Here is a 25,447-nt window from a genome sequence, read left to right as displayed (position 1 = left end):
TCTTTCTGTGTTCAGCTGTAAAGATACTCCACACACATGGGGAAATAAGGGAAAGAAGAGTATGGCATTTAGGGAGGAAAATTCTGAGCAGTTTTTTTATTTAACTAGGAAGGAAGATTGTATGACATTAAGATGAAGCATCTGATTTTGCATTTCTGTCTCACCAAAAAATTGTGGACCTTTATGTTATTTGCAAAAGCTTCTCAAAATGTGTAGGACAAGGTGTGCCAGTGAGTGGAATTTCATATTTCAGCGGATGCTACAGAAAGGGGTTTCTTTGCTGTACATGTTTAAGGATACTGTCTTTAAAGAACATAAATCATACTTGCCACTAATTATGTATTTCAGCAATGGAATTATAATAAATCCTTTGTGGTGCTGTGAGATGTGGTTCATTGTTTGCTTTTTTTTTAGTAGGAGTTTAAGATGGATTGTCTTGGAGGATAGATTGTAAAAGATGATGAGCTGAGGGGTAAGCCTCCTGAACTATTGTAGAAGTGGCAGGACAGGAAAAGAAATAAAACTACAAAAGGAAAGTGTGAAAAAAACCCACAAGCTAAAGACAGTAGGTAGCAGAAAGAGAGGGATGAGAAGGAACGGAGCAGTGGTATTTAATGATGAGTTTTTCAGACACTTTCAGAGCTGGGCACTATGAGCCAGTCTCTTAGAGCAGAGCGGTGCTGTATTGGCACATACTGTTTCGCTCCGTAAAAGGCATTGCACCAAAGTGCTGTTTTTCTCTGCCCTTTTTTATTCCTTTCCCTTCTCTTTTTCCACCTCTGGAAGGCTTTCTGTGTCACTAACATCACAGAGTTCCTTTTCCTTTCCCCTAGCACCTGCACCACCACAGCCGTGAAGGCAGATTGTCCCCTCCCGACCACGGGTGGCTGTCCGCGGTGCAGATGGGCAATGCTCATGGGCAGCATTTCCACAGCACCTGCTCCTGAGAAGATCTCAGGCTGCTCATGAAACCTTCCTCTATTTCCCAACCCAGCGCCCCTTTAGGGTCTGCGGTGTGCTTTTCTGTTTGATAAACAAGGAGTATGAAGCAGGGGCATAGGGTGGTTCAGTGACACCAGCCTTGCTGCTAGATTCCGTGCTCAGCTACGGGCTTATTCCATACAAACAACATCTTCCCTTGAGTTTTAAGCTAATTTTGCTGTAGCTTGGCACAGCGGCACAAAGTGGCCCGGTGGCTGAGGTGGTGACCATCTGAGTTGGTGGCTCCAAAGTGCAGTAAAGCCACGGCACCTTTTTCCAAAGGCAGGGGGTGCACAGCTCGCATCAGGCGCACAGTGGTACCCAGCGTGTACCCACCTTATTCTTCACACAAGTCTGTCACTTGCTCCTAAATTTGACTCTGAGGCTGCTTTAGCAGTAGGTTCCCTCTGTTCAGAGGGTATTTTGCTGCCAAAACATATTTTTAATGAGAGGACCAGCTGTTCTCCCTCAGGACCAAGCTTCCACTTGTTCCTTAGTTTGCTTCTTAATTGTCTTATCACTGATGAATAATTTAATAATTTTTTCTTGAGTATTTCATAAATTCAGAATTTTTTGGAGTCTCAGTTAATAAAAAGACAACATACAGCAACAGAGAATTAGTTCTCTTCCCCTCCGTTTGTGGCACAGCTTGCCGTATCTCCCTAAGCTTGTATCAAACAATATGCAAGTAAATTGAAATAGTGAAACCTTATCAAGATGTCTATCAGCATCCTACACAGATGTGTAGTTTGGGTTTTATTCCAGACTACTTTTTTTATGATGCAGAAAATATGCATGGAACAGTCTTTAAGCGTTAACGATGATTGACTTGTGTGCCCTGTAGAGAGTAGCTTTTTGCTCTTACATTTCTGTTTAAAATGTACCAATTAGACATTAGCTTAAAAATGTAATCCTTTCCAATGGGTAGGCCTTGTGTTATGTATCATTTGGAAAATCTGTGATCAGCTGTGGGGTTTTTGGTTGGGTTTTGTTGTTTTTTAACAGCTAGCTCAAAGTTCAGGCAGAACAATGCTGCATTTCTAGATCTTTAGCCAGTGTAGAAGTTGCCCCGTTTGTTTCTGCTTACTGAAATACATTGTTCAAATACTCTGCATGAAAAAACCCACAAACCAAACCTGTATGAGATAACAGTGGGTATTAATATGCTAATAAGATAACAATGCGATAATACATGGGTAACTTTCTGTTAGCACCCACTGGAATTAGTTTTCACGTGCTTTAATTTGTTGTGCCTGGAGAAGTGATTGTGCCAGATGAGGAAGCCCTGCTGTAAGAAGAAAAAGACCAGGTGGAGACCAGGGGAAGAAGTCACACAATTCAGTATTAATTCATTGCTCCCTGTGGTTCTGTTTGTGTGCCTGTAAAATTCTGTTACCGCCCTGACCTTATGAGGCTTTGTTTATGGAGCACCTTAAAAAGAACACAGGACAGACATTTCGGAGCATGCTAAGTATTATCGTTATTATTACATTGTGGTTGTTCTTATTGATCGATTCAGTGTACGTAACTGACTTGCAAGCAGTTTTGACAGATAATACCTCCATAGTCTGTGTTTCCAGAGTACAAAGTTGCTGAATTTTACGATCTCTCTCTACACTGTGTATTACTGTTCAGTTTAACATCTCTTCTGCCTTCCCATGTTAGTGAATGTTTCTTTCAGAAACACTCACTTAAAATAAAATGCTTGCTATCTGGGCATCCATATGCCTTCCTGCCTGTGTCAAAGATAACCATCATTTTTGAGAGTCGTGTCTGATGAAAGGTCACGCGTGTTCCTGATCCAGGTGCCATATGTATGTACCCACCTGTGATACCTTTCTGAAGGTGTAGTTTGATTTTTTGTTATCGGAATAAATTTCCTCATTAGTGAAGTTGTCTGAGTTGATAAATGAGTGTAAATCCAAATCTTTCACACATACCAGCAGCAAGAAAATTACTAAAAATGAACTGACATCATAATGATTTATTTTTTTTTAAAACTGGTAAGGTAAATGTTACTGGCATGGACAGTCGCAGCTACCTAACAGCAGCAATTTAGCTAGATAAGGTTTATTTTCAAAAGTAATTTTATTTTGGTTCACTCCATGTTAAGTAGGGACACCTAATAAGTATCCCAATACCTAAAACTATAGAGAGCTGTAATTTATGGGTAGTAATATAATGAAAATAACTTCCACTTAAAATGCTAGAGATGCTTAGGAAAAAAATATTCTCTTGGCTTTGGAATTTCTTAAGCTTGACTTCTTCTCTATTTCTGAATGTTCCCTGGAAAATGTGGTTGATAAAAGGTTCTTGCAGAAAAGCCTTGGCATGTTGAGCATGTCTCTATAGATAGCTATGAAGACTTAGCACAGATTTTTCTTGCATATTAATTTAGAAATAGGAAGACTGTCATTCTGTATCGTAGTTGTGATATCAATCCAAACCAATGCTTTTCAAATACTGAATTACAACTTAGTAGATATTAAGTTACTAGTATCTTGCCAAATCGATGCAAATGGGCTCCCTCTTCCAGTGGGGACATGAGAGGTGGAAACAATGACCGGTCCATGAGACCGCTTCAAAGCACATGGACAGTGGAGACTCTTGATCCAGGTGTATCAAACTAAATCTAGTCCGAAATTACCACCCTACACCATCCAAACAGCACGTGATGTAGAAGAGGTTGTCTAGGACCTTCTGCTCTCATCTGCTGATCTGTTTGTATTGTGCCAAATTACTTGGTGGTTTGCTTAATAGCCTTTACATATAACACACATAATCATCAAGAGGCTTCCTTTCTATGCAGAAGACTACTATCATGCCACTTTAAGAGCCCATAGGATGTATTTATTTAGTGTCTTTTTCCCTTCCTTTCTGTGGACTCTTTCCTTGCCCGGTGTCTCAGAGAAGCAGAATTCTCTGACTGGCTTCAGAATCCTCTTAATCTCCTTTTCTTCTCTGTCATGATTTCACAAGTCAGCTTCAGTGTCAAAAAGTTTTGCCCCTTGGTCTGTGGGTTTTCTGAAATTTATCTGTTGCATTACAGCTGTAACTGCCGTGAACCTTTTCTGTCCAAAGGGTTCCAGCAGTCCACACGCATTTTAAAGCGGAGGTTTCAAACGTAGGTTTTTATTACTTCTCATCATTAGAAAAAAGCTGTTAGCAATTTTTGCAAGGTGGCAGATGTTTACCCAGAGGTTTTAGCCAAACTGCAATCTTGGTATTTAACTACTCTCTAGTATCTTGTGACTTTAGTTGGATAAAATATTGGGGTCATCCTCTTTCCCTGTTTTTAAATTCTCCTTTAATATTGCCACTATCATCATTATGAATACAGCATTGCACCTGAGAGCTGTTTTCTCTCTTTCTTTCACAGTACTAAACTCATCTTAGTACTGTAGCGGTCTCAGACATTCTGAAGGAAGAAACACTATCTAATTCAATTATCACAGCTACTTTTATACCTTAAATAGAAAATGGAATCTGTTCCCTCATTGCTCGAATAATGCCATGTTTCTATGGCTCTTTACTTGAGTCTCTTTGCATTGCTGATCTTTTCAGAAAAATAAAATCATGGCCTTGAGACAAAGAAGGACAGGTAAAGATGATGTTGATCTGAGTACCTGGGGTGAAGCTTGTGCTTTCAAAAATGTATGGCGTATAGATAATGGGTAGGACTGTGCTATTCGCGCTCCCCTTGACACTGGGAACAAGAGGCATTGCTGAAAGACATTGCAGTCCCTGCGTTCTGTTTGTTCAGTGTTTGGTGTCTGCCAGTATGATTACACAGTCTTTTCAGGTTGTAAATGCAATTGCCTTCTGCATGCTGGAGAAGTAAGAACGCTGCTTATTTAAAGTGGCAGCCCAAAGCTTATAGTGGCATCATAATTGTGGTATCTAAGACAGGCTGGGTAAACTGGGCAGAGGATGTCAGATAAGCGAGCCGTAGGGTCCAGGGTATGAGCAGTGACAGCGTTTCCTTTTTCACTGATTGTAAGTGATTAGACAGTGTATGGTATTAAAAAAAAAAAAAAAAAAAGCCTTTATCTAAGAGTCTCTTCAAGCTCACATGATAGAGAGTTGCACTGAGGTTTAACCACTTGAGGATTAAGTTTCTGCAAGATGTTGGTAATGCTATTTAGATAAGACAACACTTTGTCTTCTCCAGCTAGTCAAAGTTTTCAGTGGGCTGCTTCATTTCTTCATTTCTTTGCTAGAGGGCATTTTTCTAGCTTGCAGTCAATTTGTTCATGGTGAACGCAGCAGTAGTTAAGAATGTGATGCAGTGTTGTTGAGAGGATGGTGGGACAGCCTAAACTCGGGGATGCCTCAGCACGACGGTGTTAGGCTGTTCATTCCCCTGGGCTCTGAGCTGGCCCATAGCCAGCCGCAGCAGTTGGGCTGTTGGTGGGGGGCTGTGCCCGGGGCAGCTCACCTTGCCCCTCAGGCACTGGCAGGAGCTGGCGTCAGGTGGGTGTGCAGAGGTGTGCCCCCACCCCGGGCTGGTCTGGGCTCACTCTGCCCTACAGCCGGAGCCCTCGACCCCTGCGCAGTGCCCTGCCATCCCCTGCGCCGCGCCGTGCCCTTAGCTGCCACAGTAGGCATCAAGGACAGCAGTGTGCCAGGCACCCGTGCGGCACCGAGGCTGGTGGAGGTGGGTCTGGGATTGACCCCTGAAAGCCTGTCATGTCAGACAGCATTTTGAGACGTTCTAGCCCAGCTGCAGCACCCAGGGGCAAAGACCGATCCTTTCCATAGCTGAAACCCTCCTGGACTGATTTTTCTGTTTTATCATGTGTGATGGAGCAGGGTACAGCTGTTATTTGGGTTTGGGTTTTTTTCCCCCTTCCTACATTACAAACTCTAAAACTTTTATAAGAACTGCTGGCTTCATGTTGGCTTATTTGCTGCCGAGTGATAAACGGTGTGAGGGCTTTCATACACCACTTTATGATATCCAGTATTTCTACTCGTTAACCCATGGATCCATCTTCTCAATCACAGAAGCTGTCTGTGGCAGCTGAGGTTAACCTCTCTGGTGCCTTGAAAAATCAGGCAACTTCAACAGGGCTTCTTATTTGAATGATTTGTGACTTTTTTTTGTCTGATAGCAGCCAATAAGGAATTCAAACCAAATCCCACTGACTGTGGAAGAAATGCCAGTCATGTAGTATTGCAGCTTGCAGTACCCTGGAGGCAGACAAATAGTTGTTTCTTTGTTGTACTTATTTGTATCTTGCCTGCTTTTAAAAAGAGATACAACCTCTTAAAAAGTCTGATTCAATGCAATATATACGTTGCATCACATTTGCTTTTCTTTACTACAGCATTATGCAACATTCCTCTTACTTTTTCCATATAGTCTACACAAATTATTTTTACCTGTTCTACATGTTGGGAAACAGATGGTCCAACTAGTAAATAACTGGCTTCCCAGGAGCTGTGAAATTGAATTGTCCCAGGAAGCTCCTGGAGGAACCTTGTAATTACTGGTATATGTCAGTAAGTCTTCATGTTAACGATTCTTATAGATCAGTGTTTATTTCTGCCATTTGATTATGAAGTGGTTGGGCCTAAAGGAAAAAACATATTTAATTATTATTTTCATGCTTTCTTTGAACTAAGGGAGTAATCTGAAAAAAATGCTCTAACCCTACAAACCCATGGAAGATCATTGTAGTAAGATAGAGCTGGATTGGTTTTTTTTTTCTTTTAAACAAGAAAGTTAGTGTATTTTTGTTGATACTGCTGTTGAATGTACATTGATGTGCAGTATGCATTGCGGTGAATCATCCCCAGGCAGTGGTATAAGATGGAACAAGAAAATAATTCAGCAGTTGACAAAAGTTAGTGCTGGTGGGAAGTGATGATAATACTGCCTGAGAAACAGAGAAATTACTTCATGCTGAAAGCCATGTTCAATATATTTAGTTTCATTAACAGTTCAGCTGCCAAACTTCTCAGTGGTGAAACCTGACATTACAGACTCTTAGAACAACAGAAGGATTCAAAATCGTTACTCTGCTGATAGACCTTTCCTTCTTAAAGGATCTGCAGTACCTGGAAGGCTGATTTATAAAAATGCTCACCCTGGCATTGCTGAGATCTCAGTCTCCTGTTAGATGTTCTCTCTGACTCAGTTACTTTCAGTAATTTATTTTGAGACACTCTTTCTCATATATATATATATATATATATATATATTGAGGTTAGGTTGGGTTTTGGGGTTTTTTTTTGTTTGTTTTTTAAAAAAATATTATTTTGGACTATGTGTAATGTTCTGCGACGTTTCTGAAATAATCAAGATAATGTGTTGCATTAAAACACGTGTGACTAACATTTCTTTTGCTGCCTTGGAAAACGGCTTTGTGTGCTAGCTGCCTGGGCTTTGTAAAATCCAATGTACGGCTGTAACGGCTGCGGGGATGACTTTCTGTTGCACCTGACCCCAGACTCACAATGAAGTGGAAACTGCAGTACAGTTATTTTTATGTCACTATGAAAATTCTCAGGCTCCCCTTTGGACCACCCAGGGAAGCAGCAGGTTTCAAGTTGTCCTCCATTCGGGAAAATGTCGCCAGGCTTACACTACTGGCCTAAATATTGCTGTTGAGAAGTTTCTGGATGTTGTTCAGAAAAAGGTGTGGCTCCGTCTTCTCTTCGGTGTGATTCTTAGTGTGTCAAGTTGTATAAGCTTTGGAGAAGATTTGTGTAAGTCTCTAGATAGGGCTCAACTCTTTCCCACTCTGCAGAGCAGCATTTAGCATTCTGCACTAAAATGGTCCGTGGTGATGATGACTGTAATAATGAATTTCATTGCTTAGAAATATGTGCGTATGCTTTTCTTTTTAGTTCTTCTTTCAGCAGTGCCTTCTTCAGACAAAAGGCATATATCTAAGCTGAAGAAGATAAATACATCCTTAGTCGCCCTGAAATATGTTTTATATCTATTTAATTATTGGAAAACTAAATTAAAACGCTGATTGGAAAAGATGTGAAACGTGTGGATTGTTTTTCAGTTGGAAAGAAAACTCTTTAACTTCTCTGTGACTCATTTTTATGATATATAAAAATGGAAATAGTATGCCTACATTTATATATATATACGTATGTAAAAGTATCACAGGACACATAAAGCGTTCTTACTAAAACGCTGTGTTTTGCCATTGACTAGCCATTATTTTGTGCAGCCAGTGCACCTCATGCGGTGTGATAATAGATGTATTTCAGCAAATACAATTAGCACATACTATTTTATAGGGCAGTGGGGTTTAACCTTTTTGTCGGTGACCCTCACTTCACAAAATCGGTTATATGACTGTAATGCCTCAGGTTAGACTCCTGGTGAAGGGTCCTGATTCTTTGCCTTTGCTTGCATGGGTATGCACACTACGTTTTCACAACCAACCAACCCATCCAGCACAAAGACCCGATCTGCCGTTTCTTTGGCTCCAGCACTGCTGGGAACAAGCTGACATTGCTGTTCCAAGCGGGATGATTCTGTCTAGCTGCCCTTGGACATCCGCACAGAGCATCTCAGCACCTCTGGTTTTGGGAGCGTGACGGAGCAGCAATCGTGCTGTGTGTACACAGCAACAACTCCGGTTGGCAGAGTTAATTTGGTGGCTGCTACTGCTGCCTCCCGTGCGATGAACTCGTGCCCCGCGGGCTGGGAGCCGCAGACAAAAGCACCGTAGTGGCTCCTACTGCAGTAGTATCTGATTGCCTTGTAAGTGGTAGGGTAATTTACCTTCAGCACTCCCGCCAAGGATATGGATAAAGACACTTATAGATAACAAGTGATTTGTCCACAATAGCTCAAGGGTTGGCTCAGTCAGAGTGGGATATAGGAACTATGACAAAGTCCTAGACTTTATCCATGAAACCGCCTTTCGCCTTTTCTGTGATTATCTGGATATTGTGGGTAAGCAATGGGGTATTTTGTGTGTGGTTGCTTTGTTGTTTCTTTTTTTGCCACAGCAACATTTAATTTTCTACTCTAATATTGTGCTGAGGAGATGGCTGCAGTGCACTGGCAGAGACTGATAAGTGACTTACAATTTTATACCACACAGTTACTGAATTTTCAGTTTGAAATGTACAGTCCGGGATGACAGCCAGTCATTCGACCTATTCTTGCCTCAAACACTTTAAAAACATGTGGACAAAAGAAGGAACACCTGGCAAATGTTTTGGGTTTACGACAACAAGAGAGTGACTTAATTATATCCACAGTTATGAGTGAGATAACTTGCTTCTTTACAGCATATGTTGAAAACGTTTTCAGAACATTTAGATTCCATTTAACTATGGCCTTGCACAAAATAATGTAGAGAATTAAAGCAGACGAACAGAAGAACTGGAGCAGACATAGGGTAAAGCAGAGCCCTGGTCCCACCCCGGCAAACTCAAATGAAGGCTGAAATCCGAGGGGGTGGGGGTGGGGGGGCTGCCCATGGAGATGGCAGCTCCTGGTGATGCTGCATTATATTCCTTATATTCCTGGGTATTTCAGTGCTTTCTTTGCTCCCTGACTCTGAGTAATGTGATCTGCCTTTGAAGATGAATTTAGCTTGGAAGGTGGCCCTTTGGTTCTGTGCAAAACCTGTTACTCATTGTGATAGCAGATGATGTAATTTCCTTGAGAAACCAGTGTGGTAGAGTTATTTGAATAAACAACTGGGAATGCTGAAGACTGGTTAACACTGATTTTCTGTGGGTTTACTTAATTATTTTTTTCTTTTAGCACATCAGCTTTGTTATCTTTATGTGTTCACTGTTTGTATTGTTTAGAAGTTTAAGGAAATAGCTGCATCATTGTTCATTTCAGAAAAAGAATATATGTTTGTTGGGTTTTTTTCCAATTCTTTTGTGGAAAGGATTGATGAGGAGGTGTTTGTTGCATTTAATCATGGCACAGAGGATAATTCAGCACAACTAAGATACAATCTACGTTACTTTTTTGAGGTAGTATTGACAAAGAACTGGGATGCAGGGAAGCGATTGCTTTGCTTAGATTAGACATGCTGCTGATTCTGCTTTGAATTTTATCTCTGAGGTGGGAGATTAACTTGTTTTCCTCAGATCATTGTGTTGCTGGGATTTAGTGCATGTTAAGTGAGTGTACCAAAGCCTTGGAAGAACTTTGAGAAATAATTTGACCACGTTAAAGCAGATTTGCAGTTTCGCTTTGTGTTTCAGGCAACATTTGAACTGCAAAAGTAGCTGAGAAGTGATGGTAGGACGTGTGTGCTCAGCAGCATGCGGCCATCACTGTTGCCTGGAACACTGTGGCCTCAGGTGGCTTTCCCTGATCCCTGAGGTTGCCAGGCTTGGGACAGGATAATGTTCTGTTACGATGCAGCGGCACAGGCTCCTGAAGGATCGGCAGCGGCCACCCATCACACAGCGCTGCCCATGGCACCCCTGCTTGTACCCCGCGGTGTGCACAGCGGGGCACCAGCCACAGGGCTCTGCTTGGGGCTGCACATCCTTTACACTCTTGTGTATGCAAAAGAAAAAAGTGTGTAGTGACAGAATTTTGCTCAGGGTTGGTTTTTGACGGGGTGGTTTGTTTTGTTTTTATGGAGTCAAGTGCTACATTGCATCTTGTTTTAGCTGAATTCTGCCTCTGTACTAGCCTAATTTGTTCGATTGTTTCACTGGATAAAAGAATGAACAGAGTAAAGCTTCTTTTTTTCTCTTTTTTTAACATTTTACTTCAGATTAAACCCAAATAAGTCAATTGGATAGCTTGTGATTACGTCAAAGACATGTAGATCAGACTTTGTATTCTCAGTTTACTTAATTAGAACACAGTTTATCCTCATGCAGCTTCTAATTTGAAATGAACATTGCTGATACTCTTGACTGCAGTAAGATCTCATGGAGAATCACATGTGATGATCAGGTCATCAGGCCCTGATTTTTCAGAAGTGCTCAGCATAATCAATGTGTACTGAAATTCATTACAATTAGGTATGTTTGTCTATTTTTGAATTTAAGTCAATTTTAAAAGTAAAAAAAAAAAAAAAAAAAAAAAGCCAAAATATGGAGGGTACCGTTATTTCAGGTTTCCAGTTCTCTGATCTTCATTGTGCTTTTAAGAGACTTTTCCTTAAATCCTAAATGTTTGAGATTGTATAGTGTATTCTGGTGAAACTCGTTATTCATGGAATTATTCAGAAGAGGCATAATTTCCTCAGTATTTTTCCCAAACCAATAGTGGCAACCGCTGTGTCAAAAATCAAATCTCTTTCCTGATTCAAAAAGCCAGATGTACTCCATCAAAACACTTACTGTATTTAAGCTTCTAAACAGTGAAGCAATTTGCCAGAGGCTGCAGAGCATGTCATGTCGTAAGAGACGTCGTGCCAGTCCTGCAGGCTGCTGATCCTTCATTACGGGACAAGTGATTTACTTTTCTGAACTTCAGAGCTCAGCAGATTTGCAGGTACTGCTGTTGAAGTTTTAATTTAGGCAAAGATGCTCACAAAGAGGCACTCAGATGTTCAGATGTGAATCCAATTTTATATCCCTGGCAAGTTCAATAGTGTTCAGCTTCTGCTTTTGATTCATTTAAACAGATTTATGAAGAAGCAGCATATTAAGCTTTTTTTATGTCTCTCATATATACACACGAGTGTGTGTGCATGCTCCCTTGTTAGTACTTTTTATATATATAAGCTTTTATATGTTTTAATATAAACTGTATAATATCTATATAATGTTGATATTGGTATTTGTTTTATCATTCTTTATTAAATGCTACATTCATCTTATGCCAGATTTCTGAGGTTTTGCAGCTGAAGTATATGTTCAGTTACTTCTGCACAGCTTATTTTGTGCAGTACATTTTATTTGCTGTGTGGGAGCCGAGTCTCGAGGCAGATTAAATTAATTTGTGGGAACTTGAATTCAGTTCTTGCTTCCTTAACCTTACAGAAATTCTGTTCATTCTTATTGATGTGCAGTTGGCTCCCTTCTACGAACAGCCTCTGTGGTTTTGTGGCTGCAAGATTCGGAGTCTTTATTTAGCTGGCCCTACCGTGTCTCTTGGTGCAAAACCTTTTTGTTTATGTGGGTATGACTTTTCCTTATTTTTCCTGCAAAAGGAAAAGCTACATCCAAAGTCATTTGAGAAAATATGAACCATGTGAATCTTTTGAAGTAATTTTTAACACAAGGGCACACATTTGTACTTGATAACTCATAAATATCCACTTATTGAAATCCAAACACGCTTTGTTTAAAGCCAGTACACAGACAGGAGAGTAATTCCACTTAAGCTTCTACACGTGTGGATATTGTCCAAACACATTTTCTTCCCACTGTGTCTTACTGCACATGCTGTTGGGGAATGGCACAGGACCTAGCGTGGAACGGGCATCTGATGTCCTAGGAAGTCCGAGAGGGGCTGTTAGATGTAAAATTTTCTGCACTAAAGTCTCTTTCAGGCTTAGGTGGGACATGGCCGAGGCAAGGATAGCGAGGAGAGCAGCACGTACGGCCCAGAAATTTAGATGTGTTCATGAAAGGTGGCTTTGTGTTTGAAACAGTTGACACTATCACAGGGTGAGCCTTCAGGCAACAGACATTCTAAAAAGATAAAAGAAACTTCTGTGCAGATTTAAAGCCACACATGAAGGATGCAGAATTTATTATAATTCATTTCTTAAAGTTTCTTGTCATAGGACAACTTCTACTTCCCTTGCACAAGGCCCAGGAAACCTGGCTGTCTCATCTTCATTGGCCTGTGCTTCCCCAGGCCCACAGAAACACGTAAGAAAATTAATGAACATTGATAAGAAAAATAACATAATGAAAATTCTCTGCACAAAAGCCCGTCCCCCTCCTGTTCCTGGGCTGTAGTGGTGTGAGGGGCACGTGTTTCCAGTACTTCTCCCTGGGGTAGAGTGCCGGGAGAGGAGCCAGTCCCAGGGATGTTGCATAGAATCATGGAATCATTTAGGTTGGGAAAGACCTTTAAGATCATCAAGTTCAACCATAAGCACAGCACTGCCCAGCCCCCATTGGAGCCTGTCCCTACGCCCCACGTGTGTGCAGGTCAGCAGAGGTTGTTGATTTTTGGTGGGGGTTTTTTTATTATTATTTTGTCCTTAATTAACCTATCGTTAATTAATTGGTTCAGCAGGTTTTCTATACTACTTTGTTTCATATGAAAATAGATCAGTCTAGCTGCAAATGGTTTTCCCCATGATGTTTTCTTTTATTTGATTCATTAACTACAGAATGTGCTTCAGTTTCTAAAAACAAACATACATCATTATAATTATAATTTTGCTAATATTACTTTTTCTGATTATTGTTCACTAGAAAACTACTGTTCAATATAATGACTAAAGTATGCCGTTCATAACACACAGTATTTGTTTTCTTTAATCTCTTTAGCTATTTTTGTTAGAAGTAAATTATTGCAACATGTGGAGTTGCAGTCAAAATTATTTACCATTCTGCATTTATGTTTAGAAAAGTGACTATGCTAGAATGACATCTGCTTATTCTGGTTTTTTCCTCATGTGGTTTTTTTTTTAATCCACTTGCCTTATTGATTAGAAAAAAAATATTTTCATTATCAATGCAAACATGTCAGTACTCAAAGAATGAGAAAAGTTTATATCCTTTATCTCTAAAAGACATAATCATTTTTCAATGAAAGAGGCTGAAAGAGTAGCATAATTTTCAGATCTTGGTGTGAGTTTGTGGCATTGCTAAATAGAAAATTACAAGTAAAATCCTGATCACATGGAAGAACATGAAAGATATCATTTCATTGTTGCTGCTTTTTCATATTTGGAGTTTAATCTTCTTTCACAAATACTGTTCGTTAAAGCCTGATTGGTGAAACACAGTGAGTGAAAGCACACTGAGAGCTCTGATTAAGTTTTATAGAACCCTTAAAGACTGTATTCTTAAAAGCTGGTTTTAATCCATTAAGGTTCATCTCTTTAAAGTCCCTGATGGAAGCAGGGATGAGCATGTTCCTCTGGGGGGATGTACGGAACGGTCAAGCTGGACTGCTGTCCTAGCTCTCCCACAAATGAGCCTTTATCCAGGAAGAATCTACTTTATAAATAAATATTGTTAAATCTAAATATAGTCTTCATGAACATCCCAACTGTGAGACCTTAAATGCTGTTTTATATCTCTGATCTCTAATAATCACTGATGCGATTTAACCATGGTTTAATGCCCACAGGTGCTAAAGGCGTGCAGGTTCAGTCTCCCGCTTGCAGGGACAGGGTTTTTTTCCAGGCAGTTGTCCCTTGAAAATGCCAACAAGAACAGTATCACCAGCACACATTTGTGATTTATTTTTCTTTTCTGTTTTTAGGCCCTTCAAATCATCACAGCCAGTCAACGCTGAGGCCACCTCTCCCTCCTCCTCACAACCATTCACTGTCCCATCATCATTCCTCTGCCAACTCCCTCAACAGGAACTCGCTCACAAATCGCCGGAACCAGATCCACGCGCCCGCCCCGGCGCCCAATGACCTGGCCACCACCCCTGAGTCCGTGCAGCTCCAGGACAGCTGGGTGCTCAACAGCAACGTCCCACTCGAGACCAGGTGGGTCACGTGGACCAAACCCCCCCAGCGTTGCCACTGCACCGTGGCAGAGAAAACCATTTGGCTGGTTAGGGGATGGGGTTTCTTTCACTTTGTGTCTATGATGCAGCGCTGGGGGTTAGTGACAATTGAATACCCACTAGGCCTGGATTCGCTTTACTTCGGGAGGTAGGCAGGTGAGCATCACTCTTTTCACATGTCCTATTTTAAAGCCTTTTATTCATTTGAACCATCCTTGCGTACACAACTCGTGGTATTAGTACAGCGTATTTTATGGCCAGAGTCAGGGACAGCTTACTTATAATTCATATTGACTGTGTTGCTGAAAAATTATATATTTTGCCTTTCCTGAAGTCACAAATAGAGGCTCATTTGAAATTCTGCTTTTTGTGAGACCCTGAGAAACAATCCCAGATTCAAGGCTGATAGTACTCGAATTTTAATTTATATTTCATCCAGCATGCAAGCTCATTTTAATCTTTTCTGTACGTGTTAACAGCTCGATGCCCGGGGGGCAAACAGTTGCATATAAATGAAAAGGTGCAACACTTAGGCCTGCCAGATAAATAAATAAAAAAATGCCTGACATGCTGCCTTTCTAAATATTCTAGTTTGTTGTCATTTGGGGTATGGAATGTCAAACATATTTAACTTGCGCTTTAAATAGCAGAGCTGGCAGAGCTTATCTCCCAGCATTTAAAATTAGCCATTGTGCTGCTGAAAAAAGTTCTTGGAAAGTAGGGTGCTCTCGCCTGCCCGGAGAGCTGTAAACATGGTGCACAGGCAGAGGAGCTGGGTTGATTGTAATGCTGGCTCGTGCCGTGCTTTTGGCTGCTCGGTTGTCCCAGCTTCTGAGGTGTTGCCTTCGGTTTGCAACCTTCTGGAAATATCATGCCTCTCTGCTGGATTACACCTAGAGTAGCTAGGTGTGTTGTAGTCATACCACCGTTCAGTCTCAGCCCAGCCCCTCCCCAGAATCTGGTTAAAGATTGCCTTCTGGTTTGGAGCTCTGCAAGGAGTTGGCATGGCTGGACTGGAGTTTACAACAGCTAGGGGGACTGTTACTCAGTGGGTACTCGCTGGCTGTAGCACTATGGAGAGCAAAGGAGACCAGACAGAGCAGGGAGCTCTGTGTGTGTGCCGTGTGTGCTGCTGTGCCATCCGGCAGCGCTCACGAGGGACCTCAGCTGCACTGCCCTGCTTTGCTGAAATGGTGGGTGACATGGGTGCCGTGAAGAAGGGGGGTGGGGCTGAAAAACAAATGCAAGTTGTCCAAAACCTGAGATGTAAAAAAAAAAAAAAAAAAAAAAAAAAGGAAAGGGATTCTCGCTTAGTGAAGGTTTGGAGCTAACTTTGGCCAAAACAAAATATCCAAGAGTGAAGCTCAGCTCTTTAACTGCTGCTTATGTGAGAGCATGTGCTACTATTTTACCTCCATTTTGGTATTCTGAATTTGGTATTTATTGCTAAGAACTGCAAGATAAAAAATGTTGGCCTTATTCAGCCTGGGCCAGTCGTTGCTGTGTGATTTACTGCCCAGGATTATAACATAGTTTTCATTCTAGTGTAGAGTGACCTCCTACTGTTCCTTGTCTGTCTGGTTTCATATCAGTTTGTTCTTGGGTACAGCAGTACCTGAAATGTGTTATTTCGGATGGGTTAAGATCGTCCCAATCTACTAAACACTTTATATGGAGGGAATTCCCTGGGATATTCACAAAAGAATTGTAATACTGGCATCCCTGAAAACCAGACATGGGCATTTGCCTGCCTGTTTTTCTTTTACTGTCTGATTTTTGTGCCTATTCCCTGTCAGTGGAGATGATCCATACCATTACTAACTTTGGTTCTTTTATTTTTTTTATCATAAAACCTCTGGGAAGATATATATGTATTCGTGTTGATGAGAAAAGGTTACTTTATGAATACTGTTATTCTTGGGGGTTGCGAGGCACCTGGCAGTTAATTGGAGCTTTTCCATAAATAGGTTTGTCATAGGCAAGCATTAAGATATTAGAAAACATCCTGACAGGATTGCTGTGTTCTGAGACTATTCCAGAGTTGCTTCAGGATCGATTTTTCTTCTTTTCTGAAATTACACACCTGACAGGACTTGATGACAGGTTTCATCACAAGAATATTAACTGAGAAGATGATTTTTTCTTTCTGGTTTGCAGTGAGTTTTGCTGAGATTGATGCCTGCAGAATCATTAGAGACTTTCAGAATTAGTCTGTAATTCTTTCACTTTTAAAATGGTATTTCATCTACGTGGATACCGGTAGGAAAAAAACAAACCCAACCAAAAAAAACCAACCAACCCAAACGAAACCAAACCCACAACTAAAACCCCCCCAAAACCACAACAAGTTTTTGGTAACTCTCTGGTTCGGCCTTTACCTCATAGCTTTAGCTTGTTGTAAAACACTGTTCCCTCTTATACTGCCTATTCACAGTGCCTCTTTCACACTCTAATGTTTTTTCTTGTCAGTATATTAATCTCGGAAGCAGAGTGCTCAGGAGACAATAACAGCACCTGCTTTATCAGGAAAGTATCACAACTTTTCCCTTTTCAGTTGCCTTCAGTAGATTCTGCTCTCAAGTGGAAATAATGTGCAAGTGGTCACATTACTGATTATGAAACAAAAAAGGGTACCTGAGCTTTCTGAAGGGAATGCGTTCTGTCAGCACTATGGAACGCAGATCACAATTTAGATTCCAGGTGCCTCTTTGTCTAACAGTACCGAGCACTGAAATCATTGAATAATACAACGTGTGTCTGCGTGTTGTTATGTTTTATCTGGTGGGAATGTTATTCCCATCCCTTCTTTCTTTTGCTGTCTCAGGCAGTTTGGGTTAAATTCAGACTGTTCAGAGACAGCCTGTTTTCCACATACATTCTTTCTCCACCTCTTCTTTCAACTTTGATGAGGAGGGTGATTCACATGTGTTTTATGTTCTTTCTGATATGAAGTAAGCTTTTACTTCTTACACATGTTTTTTATGTACCCTCTTCAGGCAACTGTACCCCAAGCCTCCATGTACCCTTTGTGGTTCTGTGCTTTTAACATAGTTGTGCTTAGCTCTATTGCAGTAGCTTGTTGCTTTTAGCGGAGTTACAAGATTGCAAAATGCTTATACAGAGTTGTTAATTATGCTTCTTTAGAAACCTAGAAGCATAGAATGGTTTGGATTGGAAGGGAACTTTAAAGATCATCATCTAGTTCCAAACCCCTGCCATGGGCAGGGACACCTTTCGCTAGACCAGATTGCTCCAAGCCCCATCCAACGTGGCCATGAACGTTTCCAATGCTGTGTGCTTGATTTTAGTGTGCTTGTTTCTGGCTCAAGGCAAACAAATATGGACTTTATCTGCCCTAGTCTGCTGCTTCTTTATGGCTGCAACAGGCCTCCAGGCTGGGTACGTAATTGTTCTGTTTTCTATGAAATAAGGGTCCATAATGGAAGGGTTGAAATATCTTTAACTAAGGATGCAGTAACACATTGCTGTAGCATTTTTATGGTGCTATTTTTATGGTTCATTTCTGCTGTACTTAGCTGCTTTACCTTTAGGCTCGGAGCTGCTGTTTAATGCTCTTTAACTTTTATTGTCCTCTTGCAGTCTGTTTCAAACCATCTCCTCCTCCTCCTTTCCAAAGCACTGGTTTCTGTGTTTCCCAGTTAAGAGGTGTTCCTTTATTGCTTCTTTAATCATTGCTTTCGAAGAAGATGAACGATGAAAATACTACCTTTGAACATCCCAGTGTGGGTCTCATTACTTCCAGACAGCTAGAGAGGCAGCGCTCTGCTTTAAAGCTTGAAATGCTTTGAGGGCACAGGGAGAAAAGTATGGCTGTGCCAAGAAGGTTTGCATCGCTCTGCGCTGCAAGAAAGAGTCCTCTCTGGTAGGGGAACCTCACATGGGGCCATCTGCAGGCGCCCATCAGAGACGGAATGACTCATAAGTGAGGATAACAGAAGAGCTTTCATGGATGGATGTTAGACTGAGGTTGCCTAATGCACCAACACCTGTTCTGGTACTTCATATTGATAGTAATTTAGTTGGTACCATTCTAATGAATAATACTTAATCCAGGAGGAAAAAAAAAGACAAAATTAAATAGAAATGAGTCTTATTCTTTAGTCTCATAATTCATCTCATACTTTGAAATATTTTCAGTCCAAATCTTTTAGTTGCAAAGGTAATTTGTATGTTTGTCTATACTTACTTTGAGCTTGCTCACAAAGATCCATTGCAAGGCTTCAAGGAAGACTGTGACATACTAATGCTTCTCCTGTTCTTCTGGGGATTACAGGATGGGTTTCTTCAGATTTTGTGGACTGTATTAGAAGAGCAGTGGTCCAAGTCTGGGGTCATTTAAGCAAAGTTCAGTTTAATGATTGAGCAGTCAGAAAATTAGCCTTATAGGAACCCCCAGGATGCTCTTCAACATATTTGCCTGCTCCTGGGGTTCCAGCTATATTTCTTACTTCCCAGTCCAATTCCAGCAGTGCATAAACTCAAAGTCATGGGGCATCATAGCAGGGAAACATCTGTGCTCAGCATTTTTGTAGCTGCAGCCTTTCAGGCAGTGAAGGAATGAATGCAGTACACAGCCACTATGCACAGCTACGGCCTTGTGGCAAAAAAGCCAAGAATAGCGTACATGAAGAGCGGGATTTAGTGCTGAGGGGTTTTGTGGGTTGGTTTGTTTGGGGTTTTTTTAGAAAGAAATTCAATATCTGAAATTCTGTTAATACTGCATTCAGCTGGTGTGCCGTGTTAGGGTGTCAAGCTTAGCTGCAGAACTTCTGAACTGAATATGTAAACTTGAAGTTTCTGAATGTGTAGAAGTTCCAAGTTACAGCCACAATTGTCTGTCTGTTTTCAATGATATCTCAATACTTTGGTATCTTGATACACGATGCAAAATGTTCTGGAACAGAGGAGTGAAACGAAATTTATTTATTTATTGTTAATGCAAATTTCTAGGATGAATTTGGCATATAACAACCAACTAATTGCAATAATGAAATAACTCCTTACTCTAATTTTGTTTTGTCTTACCGCTTAAACTATATGGCCACAGTCACATGTGCTACAGCAGTTTAGCCATCTGAGTTTGAGGGCTGGAGCAAGAACCTACCCCTCCTTTCTCTTGTTCGTGCATGTGAAGGTTGCAGGAAGGTTGTGTGGACTTTCAAAAAAAATGGCATCTGCATAAATAGATTCTGGAGCTATCTGAAAATCAAAACCATTTTAAAGAGTCAAGTAGAGCACAGTCAAAAGCATCCCCAAGGACTGTGTGCTTGGAGGAATTCCAAAAACGTAGAAAGGTCATTTTTAGCAGGCTTCTATGGTATTGTTTTCATAACAAATGTAGACTCTTGATAGCAGAAAAAAAAGGGTGAAGGAAAACGCTATAAAAGCAGGATAGATAATGATGGTTCAGAAAATCAGTCTAGATATACTCCCACTCACATACACATAAGCAAGTTTTCACAGATTGCAGATAACTGTGTTTTCATGATCTTGTTGGTTTGCATTTTTAAGTTTTGGGTTCTGCAGAGTGAACAGGCAGCGTCAGTGACTGTACAGGAAGAGGCAGGTATGTTTAGGGCATTACTTTTTAGTTTTTTTTAAAAATTAATCTCAAATGATGTGATTTAGTTTTCAATGTTTTAAATTTACAGGTAGACTGATAACAAAAGTAATTTAGAGATTTGAGTTCAGTATTCTATTATTCTATTCAATTATTCATTGTCTATTATCTATAGACTTGCAATAGCACTGTTTTTTGGTTGTTCAGTGAGTAGTTGAATCAAGAGATAGTGAAGAGCTTACATGTATGCCCTTTAAAATAGAAGTGTTTTGAAATTATGGTCATTAGTTGATGTAGAAAGCTAAAAATGAACGAACCTATTGAAATGCAAAATACTGTTGTCATCATCACCACTACGGGAATAACAAATGTAGTCATTATTGGATTTCATTACTTCGACTACGTTATGCAACGTACTACTCAAAACTTTACAGCAGAAAAGACACAAGTTTTCCCACCTAAGAAGGGAAATCTAGAGTTTGAGCTGATTCAGAGCTGTCTAAATATTCCTATAGCTGCATTATTGATCCTGCTCCTATTTAATGTACATACATACGCTAAGTAACGGATTTTTTGTGTTTGTGTCTGTACCTATTCCTGTTACTCTTCACCAGGCATTAACTAGCATTTTCGTTGCTGCATTCCTGGAGCATATACAGTAGTGCAGGAAAGAAATGCATGAATTTAAAGGGCAAAGTGATTATTTGCCAGGTAACTCGCTCAAAAACTAGCTAGGATTTAAGCTGACAGGCTGAGTGAGTGTGCTCACCACCTGCTCCAGGGCACTCAGAATCTTTTTCCCTGTCAGGAAGGTAAGGAGTGGCCCCTGGAGCTCCCTGGGGTCACTGAGCTGCCGTGTCTCACCAGCTCCATCAGCACCAGCCATCTGACCCACTACATCCTTGCTGGTCCTCCCAGGTTTTCCCCGCTCAGATTCTATGCCTTTCCGTGTTGTGTTTCCCTCTCAAATCCAATCCCCACCGCAGCAATCCTTTCGCTCTCCCTATTTTACACCTCAGCTTCCCACAGACTGTCTGACAGCTGTCGGGACTTTGAGCTTTGTGAGCAGCCTGAGCCTGGGCTGCATGGCTGGGACGTGCCAGAGCCCAGCCAGGAGTGCAGCAGCAAGACCCCGGGGGAGCGTGCGACTGGGCTCACCATGGGGATGGAGAACAGAGAAGGTTATAAAAGTTTATCCAGTGATATCTCTATCAACATCTTCCAGGTGAAAAGCGGGTTGGCCTGCATAAAGGTATCCAGTACCTTTCTACAACGTTGGTGTGGTACAATACGGCTGGTTTGCCTTTTTTCACCCACTCTATTTTCAATTGCAGCTTTGTGAACATTGCCTATTTGGTTTTGTTTAATAATATGACAGATCAGGGTGCCCAAAGGCTGGCACCTGCCTTTTTGTACAACATCCTACCTTCCTGTCAGGCAGCTTTCAATTACCGTGCTTTTGTGCATTCGACCGTGTCTTTGTGGAGAGCGTGGCGATGGCAGTGACAAGCTAGTCTGGTACTTAAGGCAACATCCGTGACACTGTGCTTTACACTCTGCATTTTTTAGAAGACTTTGCCTGGGTAGGTGAAGAATGCAGCTTTTAAGGAACAGTGACCCTTTCAAGAGCTGGGCAGCTGGTATTAGTGCTGCGCTGGAAACTGGTGACTGCCACAAGGTTCGAAGTCACAGCACAGTGGATAGAAGTGTCCCACTGCTATTGATGTGTTTATTCTGAATTATTGTTTCCATGCCTAATAGTGTCCTGGGTTCCTGCCCCATGCATGGTGATATGCACAAATGGATTATCTGCAGCAGGCTGAAATCCACTGCGATAGTGTGCTGTCGTGACAGCTGTCCTCTGCTTGCCATGGGCATTTGGGTGGCAGGGTGCGCATGGGCACACTTGTGTGGAATGGCCAGTTCAGTTATGGAAGTGTGCTTTTAAATAGCCTTCCACTGAAAAATCTATCTTACTGAGTTTAGTCTGTAGACTTGACATGATCGAGACCATTTCTTGTAACTATAAAATTTAAACACATACAGATAACATTTCAAACCTTTGTCGCTGACTTTAGTACATTTGGGAAAGTCCCTTTGTTCTAGACACTAAAAAGGGTAGAAACTTTTGTGCAGTTTTACCAGCTCAGAGAGCTTTCAGCTGTGTAAACCTGGCTGAAATCCTGTGTTTCTCTGCAAGAACCTGAGAGCAAGGGCATGCAATTAAATCTAATTTAGGGAAAAGGCTGAGGCGCCCTTAGACAGGTAACCAAAGCTTGCACCAGTCTAACACTCAATTTAGCATAAAAGGCATGAGAACAGCGTGAAGTTTTCTTCATTCTTGGAGGGGGGCAGGTGGGGTGGTGTATAAAAGTTGAAAAACTGCCATAAAACTTCACTCTCTGAATTTAGAAGCCACTTCGAGGCTTCTGCTGTCATAAAATGACTCATGCCTATTTTTTTGGAGGACTTAAAAGACTACAGATTATTTTTCTTTGCCCAGTGCAAGCCAGCATGTTACATTCTTATTTTATTGGGGTTTTTCTGATAAGAATAAGTATCCAATGAAATTATACACTGATGTGATTTTACCACAACTTGAAGGTATTTTTTTATGTCCTAGAACCACTACACTGAGCTGTTACTAGTCTTTTAGTATGTATCTTTTCTATTTAATAATTACTAATAAAAACCTATGAAAAAAACTGAGGAAAGACAATTTAAGCATTACAGCTCTCTGTATTTCTTTTCTTCATACAGAATGAACAAGATAATATGAGAGAAAGAAGAAATTCATGTTAGAAAGCATCTCATTCTTCTTTTCTATTACAGGTTTTCATTGCAAAACTCAGTTATTATTATTTTTTCTCAACCGATTCTTGCAGTGTGCTGCCATGACAATCAGGCTAGAAAGGAGGAGCAGAAAAAAAGATTGTTCTCTCAAAGAATATGGAAGTTAATACAGTCTCTGTCAGACCACTATTCCCTGAACACAAGAGGTCCTTTTGACCTGGGGGGAAATAAATGCTATAGAGAGAGCCCTGAATTAATGAGGAAAGCAAAATACAGCTTTTTCCATTTACCATTAGCCCACAGACCTGTGTACAAATGTCCTCTCACAAGCTCAACTTTCACAGATGTCACCTTTCTTCTGGCATCAGTGATGAGGTCCCCGTCTGTGACCCAGCACATCGGCAGCACACGCTGCTTAAAACAAAGGGGGACACGTCTGACAGCCCGCTGCAGAAAGCTGCGGAGTGCTGGAGGAGAGCACTGAGCGAGCTACAGGGTTAACTCATTTGCTGTGAGCAGCTTGCAAGCTCCTTCCATAGCTTTCATGGACACTTAAATTACTGAGTCGTCATATACTGACAATCATTTTTTGTAATTTTCCAGCGTACAGATGTCTTCATAAGGCACAGAAATTAGGGAGACTGGGCTGAGACTTGGCAAATTTACTCCCATGTTTTCAAAATATAAATTGGGTTCCGATCTAAGTCAAATTATGCTAATTGTGAGGTAGAAAATATGTTTTTCTTAATAGTGTTTTATAGGTGAACAGGTAAGACACGAGAATATACAGGTGTTTTTAATTCTAATATGGAATGCATTTGAAATTAAGTGAATGGGTACAAATAAGATAATTTCTTTTCATAAGAAGTCATTGTACAATACCTCCCAGTCTTACTGCTGCGAGACTGTAATTAATGTTGATAAATGATCATGTTCTCTTTGTGCAGGTTGGGCCCACAGACAATTGGTTGTAACAGAGCATGTCAAATCCCACGTAAAAATATAGCTATAGATCATTGGGTTTAGGAATAGAGTTGAGACAAGTCAATTTATTTCCATTAGAGCTGAATCTAGACTTAAATTTCTGGGGGTCCAAGTATTTTGTTACATCCTCAGTCTTCCTGGTGCGCTTTACTATAACTTAAGGTATTTCTGCTAATCCAGTCTCCAACTTTCAAATGCAATTTTCCAAAATGGCTTGGTAGATATTTAACATATCTTTAGTTAAATATATTTTTAAAACTTTTGCAGGCAGGATTTCTGTACTTTAAGATACTGTGCTATCTTCCAATAGTTGCAATTTGTCAGAAACGCTCATATGGAGACAATAAATTTCCAGCTTTCAAAATACATGGGCAGGACTCGCAGGTGTGACAAAATTCAGTTTATTTATATGTTATTTTCTTCTTTTTTGCTTTGGGAATGACACCATTCCATGTATCCATTTCAATCAGCCTTTTTGTGTTCTATCAAGTTCTGATCAGTTTTAATAATGCAACAGAGGTGATGTTTGCATGGATAAGTATCTTGTTTTCTTTCTATACTGTATGGACCTCAAAGTGGATCACAGTGAAACTTCTTTTCTCCTACTTTTTTTTCTTCTCACATGAAGCAGCATATGATTGACATGTTCTATTAAAACGTATCTAGATATTCATTAATTCAATTTTAACAGGAGCAGAGTTTCAGTATATATTGGAGTTTACTTTAACAATGCTTTATATTAAAATTTCTGTTGGTACTGTAGCTGCCTTCTCAGCTAAAGAGGACATCAAATTCCTGGGTTTAAAAACCTTGACATTTCAGATAAAGATGGTGCCAAGGACCGCAATTTCCAGTTTGATTCTGTAAGATCTGCTTTTGAGCAGGAAAAAGGAAAGAACTGTAAGAACTGTTTGTTGTGGACTTAGGTCCGAACCTGCAAGGGCTCCTCACGCCACAGGGATTTGGGAGAAGGGGCTGCTGGGCTGAGGCAGACGCAGAGTTAGCCTGAACGGGAGAGCCGAGCCTTCCGACTGCCTTGGTCTCCCCAGATCTCCCTCCCTCCCACATGCTCCGTGTCGCTTCAGTCCCTAGTTCCTCTCATGGAAGTGGTATTGCGTTCCCAACACCAGAGAGCAAGCAGAAAGTTTCTGCTTCTGCTAATGAGTGTTAATCAAGCTTTACCCAGTCAAAAGGAATAGACGTGCCAGTAGACCTAGCCTAACACAACCAGCCTGGTAACATCATTTTCCCAACAGTTACTTTAACTAAACTGTTGTAAAGTAAACAAACATTTAAAGTAAAGTGTTGGTGAAATCAGACTTTCATTATTTCTTGCTTTCTTGTAACTGGAAGGTGTGTTTTTTTAGGCTGGGCAGTTTGGAGGGGGAAACCCTTTCCGCATTTGCCTTTGCTGTGTTTTCTCATAGATCATGTACAACATGCAGAAAACAAGCAATTCTAATGTCTTAACGAGCCTCACTCATAAGGAAAAAAGA

At 40.8% G+C, this 25,447-nt stretch overlaps 1 protein-coding gene across 5 annotated transcripts in view; it reads left to right on the top strand.

The window, feature by feature from the left end:
• Positions 1–25,447, top strand: part of TENM2 (teneurin transmembrane protein 2) — a 698,288-nt gene that overhangs the window by 497,627 nt on the left and 175,214 nt on the right. For all 5 annotated transcript variants that reach the window (XM_056349860.1, XM_056349859.1, XM_056349858.1 and 2 more), the window contains exon 7: positions 14,339–14,573. In XM_056349860.1, coding sequence (XP_056205835.1) covers positions 14,339–14,573 — 235 coding nt within the window. The remainder of the gene's footprint in view (positions 1–14,338; positions 14,574–25,447) is intronic.

Source organism: Falco biarmicus, chromosome 8 (genome assembly GCF_023638135.1).
Source record: "Falco biarmicus isolate bFalBia1 chromosome 8, bFalBia1.pri, whole genome shotgun sequence".
Taxonomy (NCBI): domain Eukaryota; kingdom Metazoa; phylum Chordata; class Aves; order Falconiformes; family Falconidae; genus Falco; species Falco biarmicus.
Note: the sequence above shows the minus strand (reverse complement) of the source record. Positions and strands in the feature narration are given on the sequence as shown.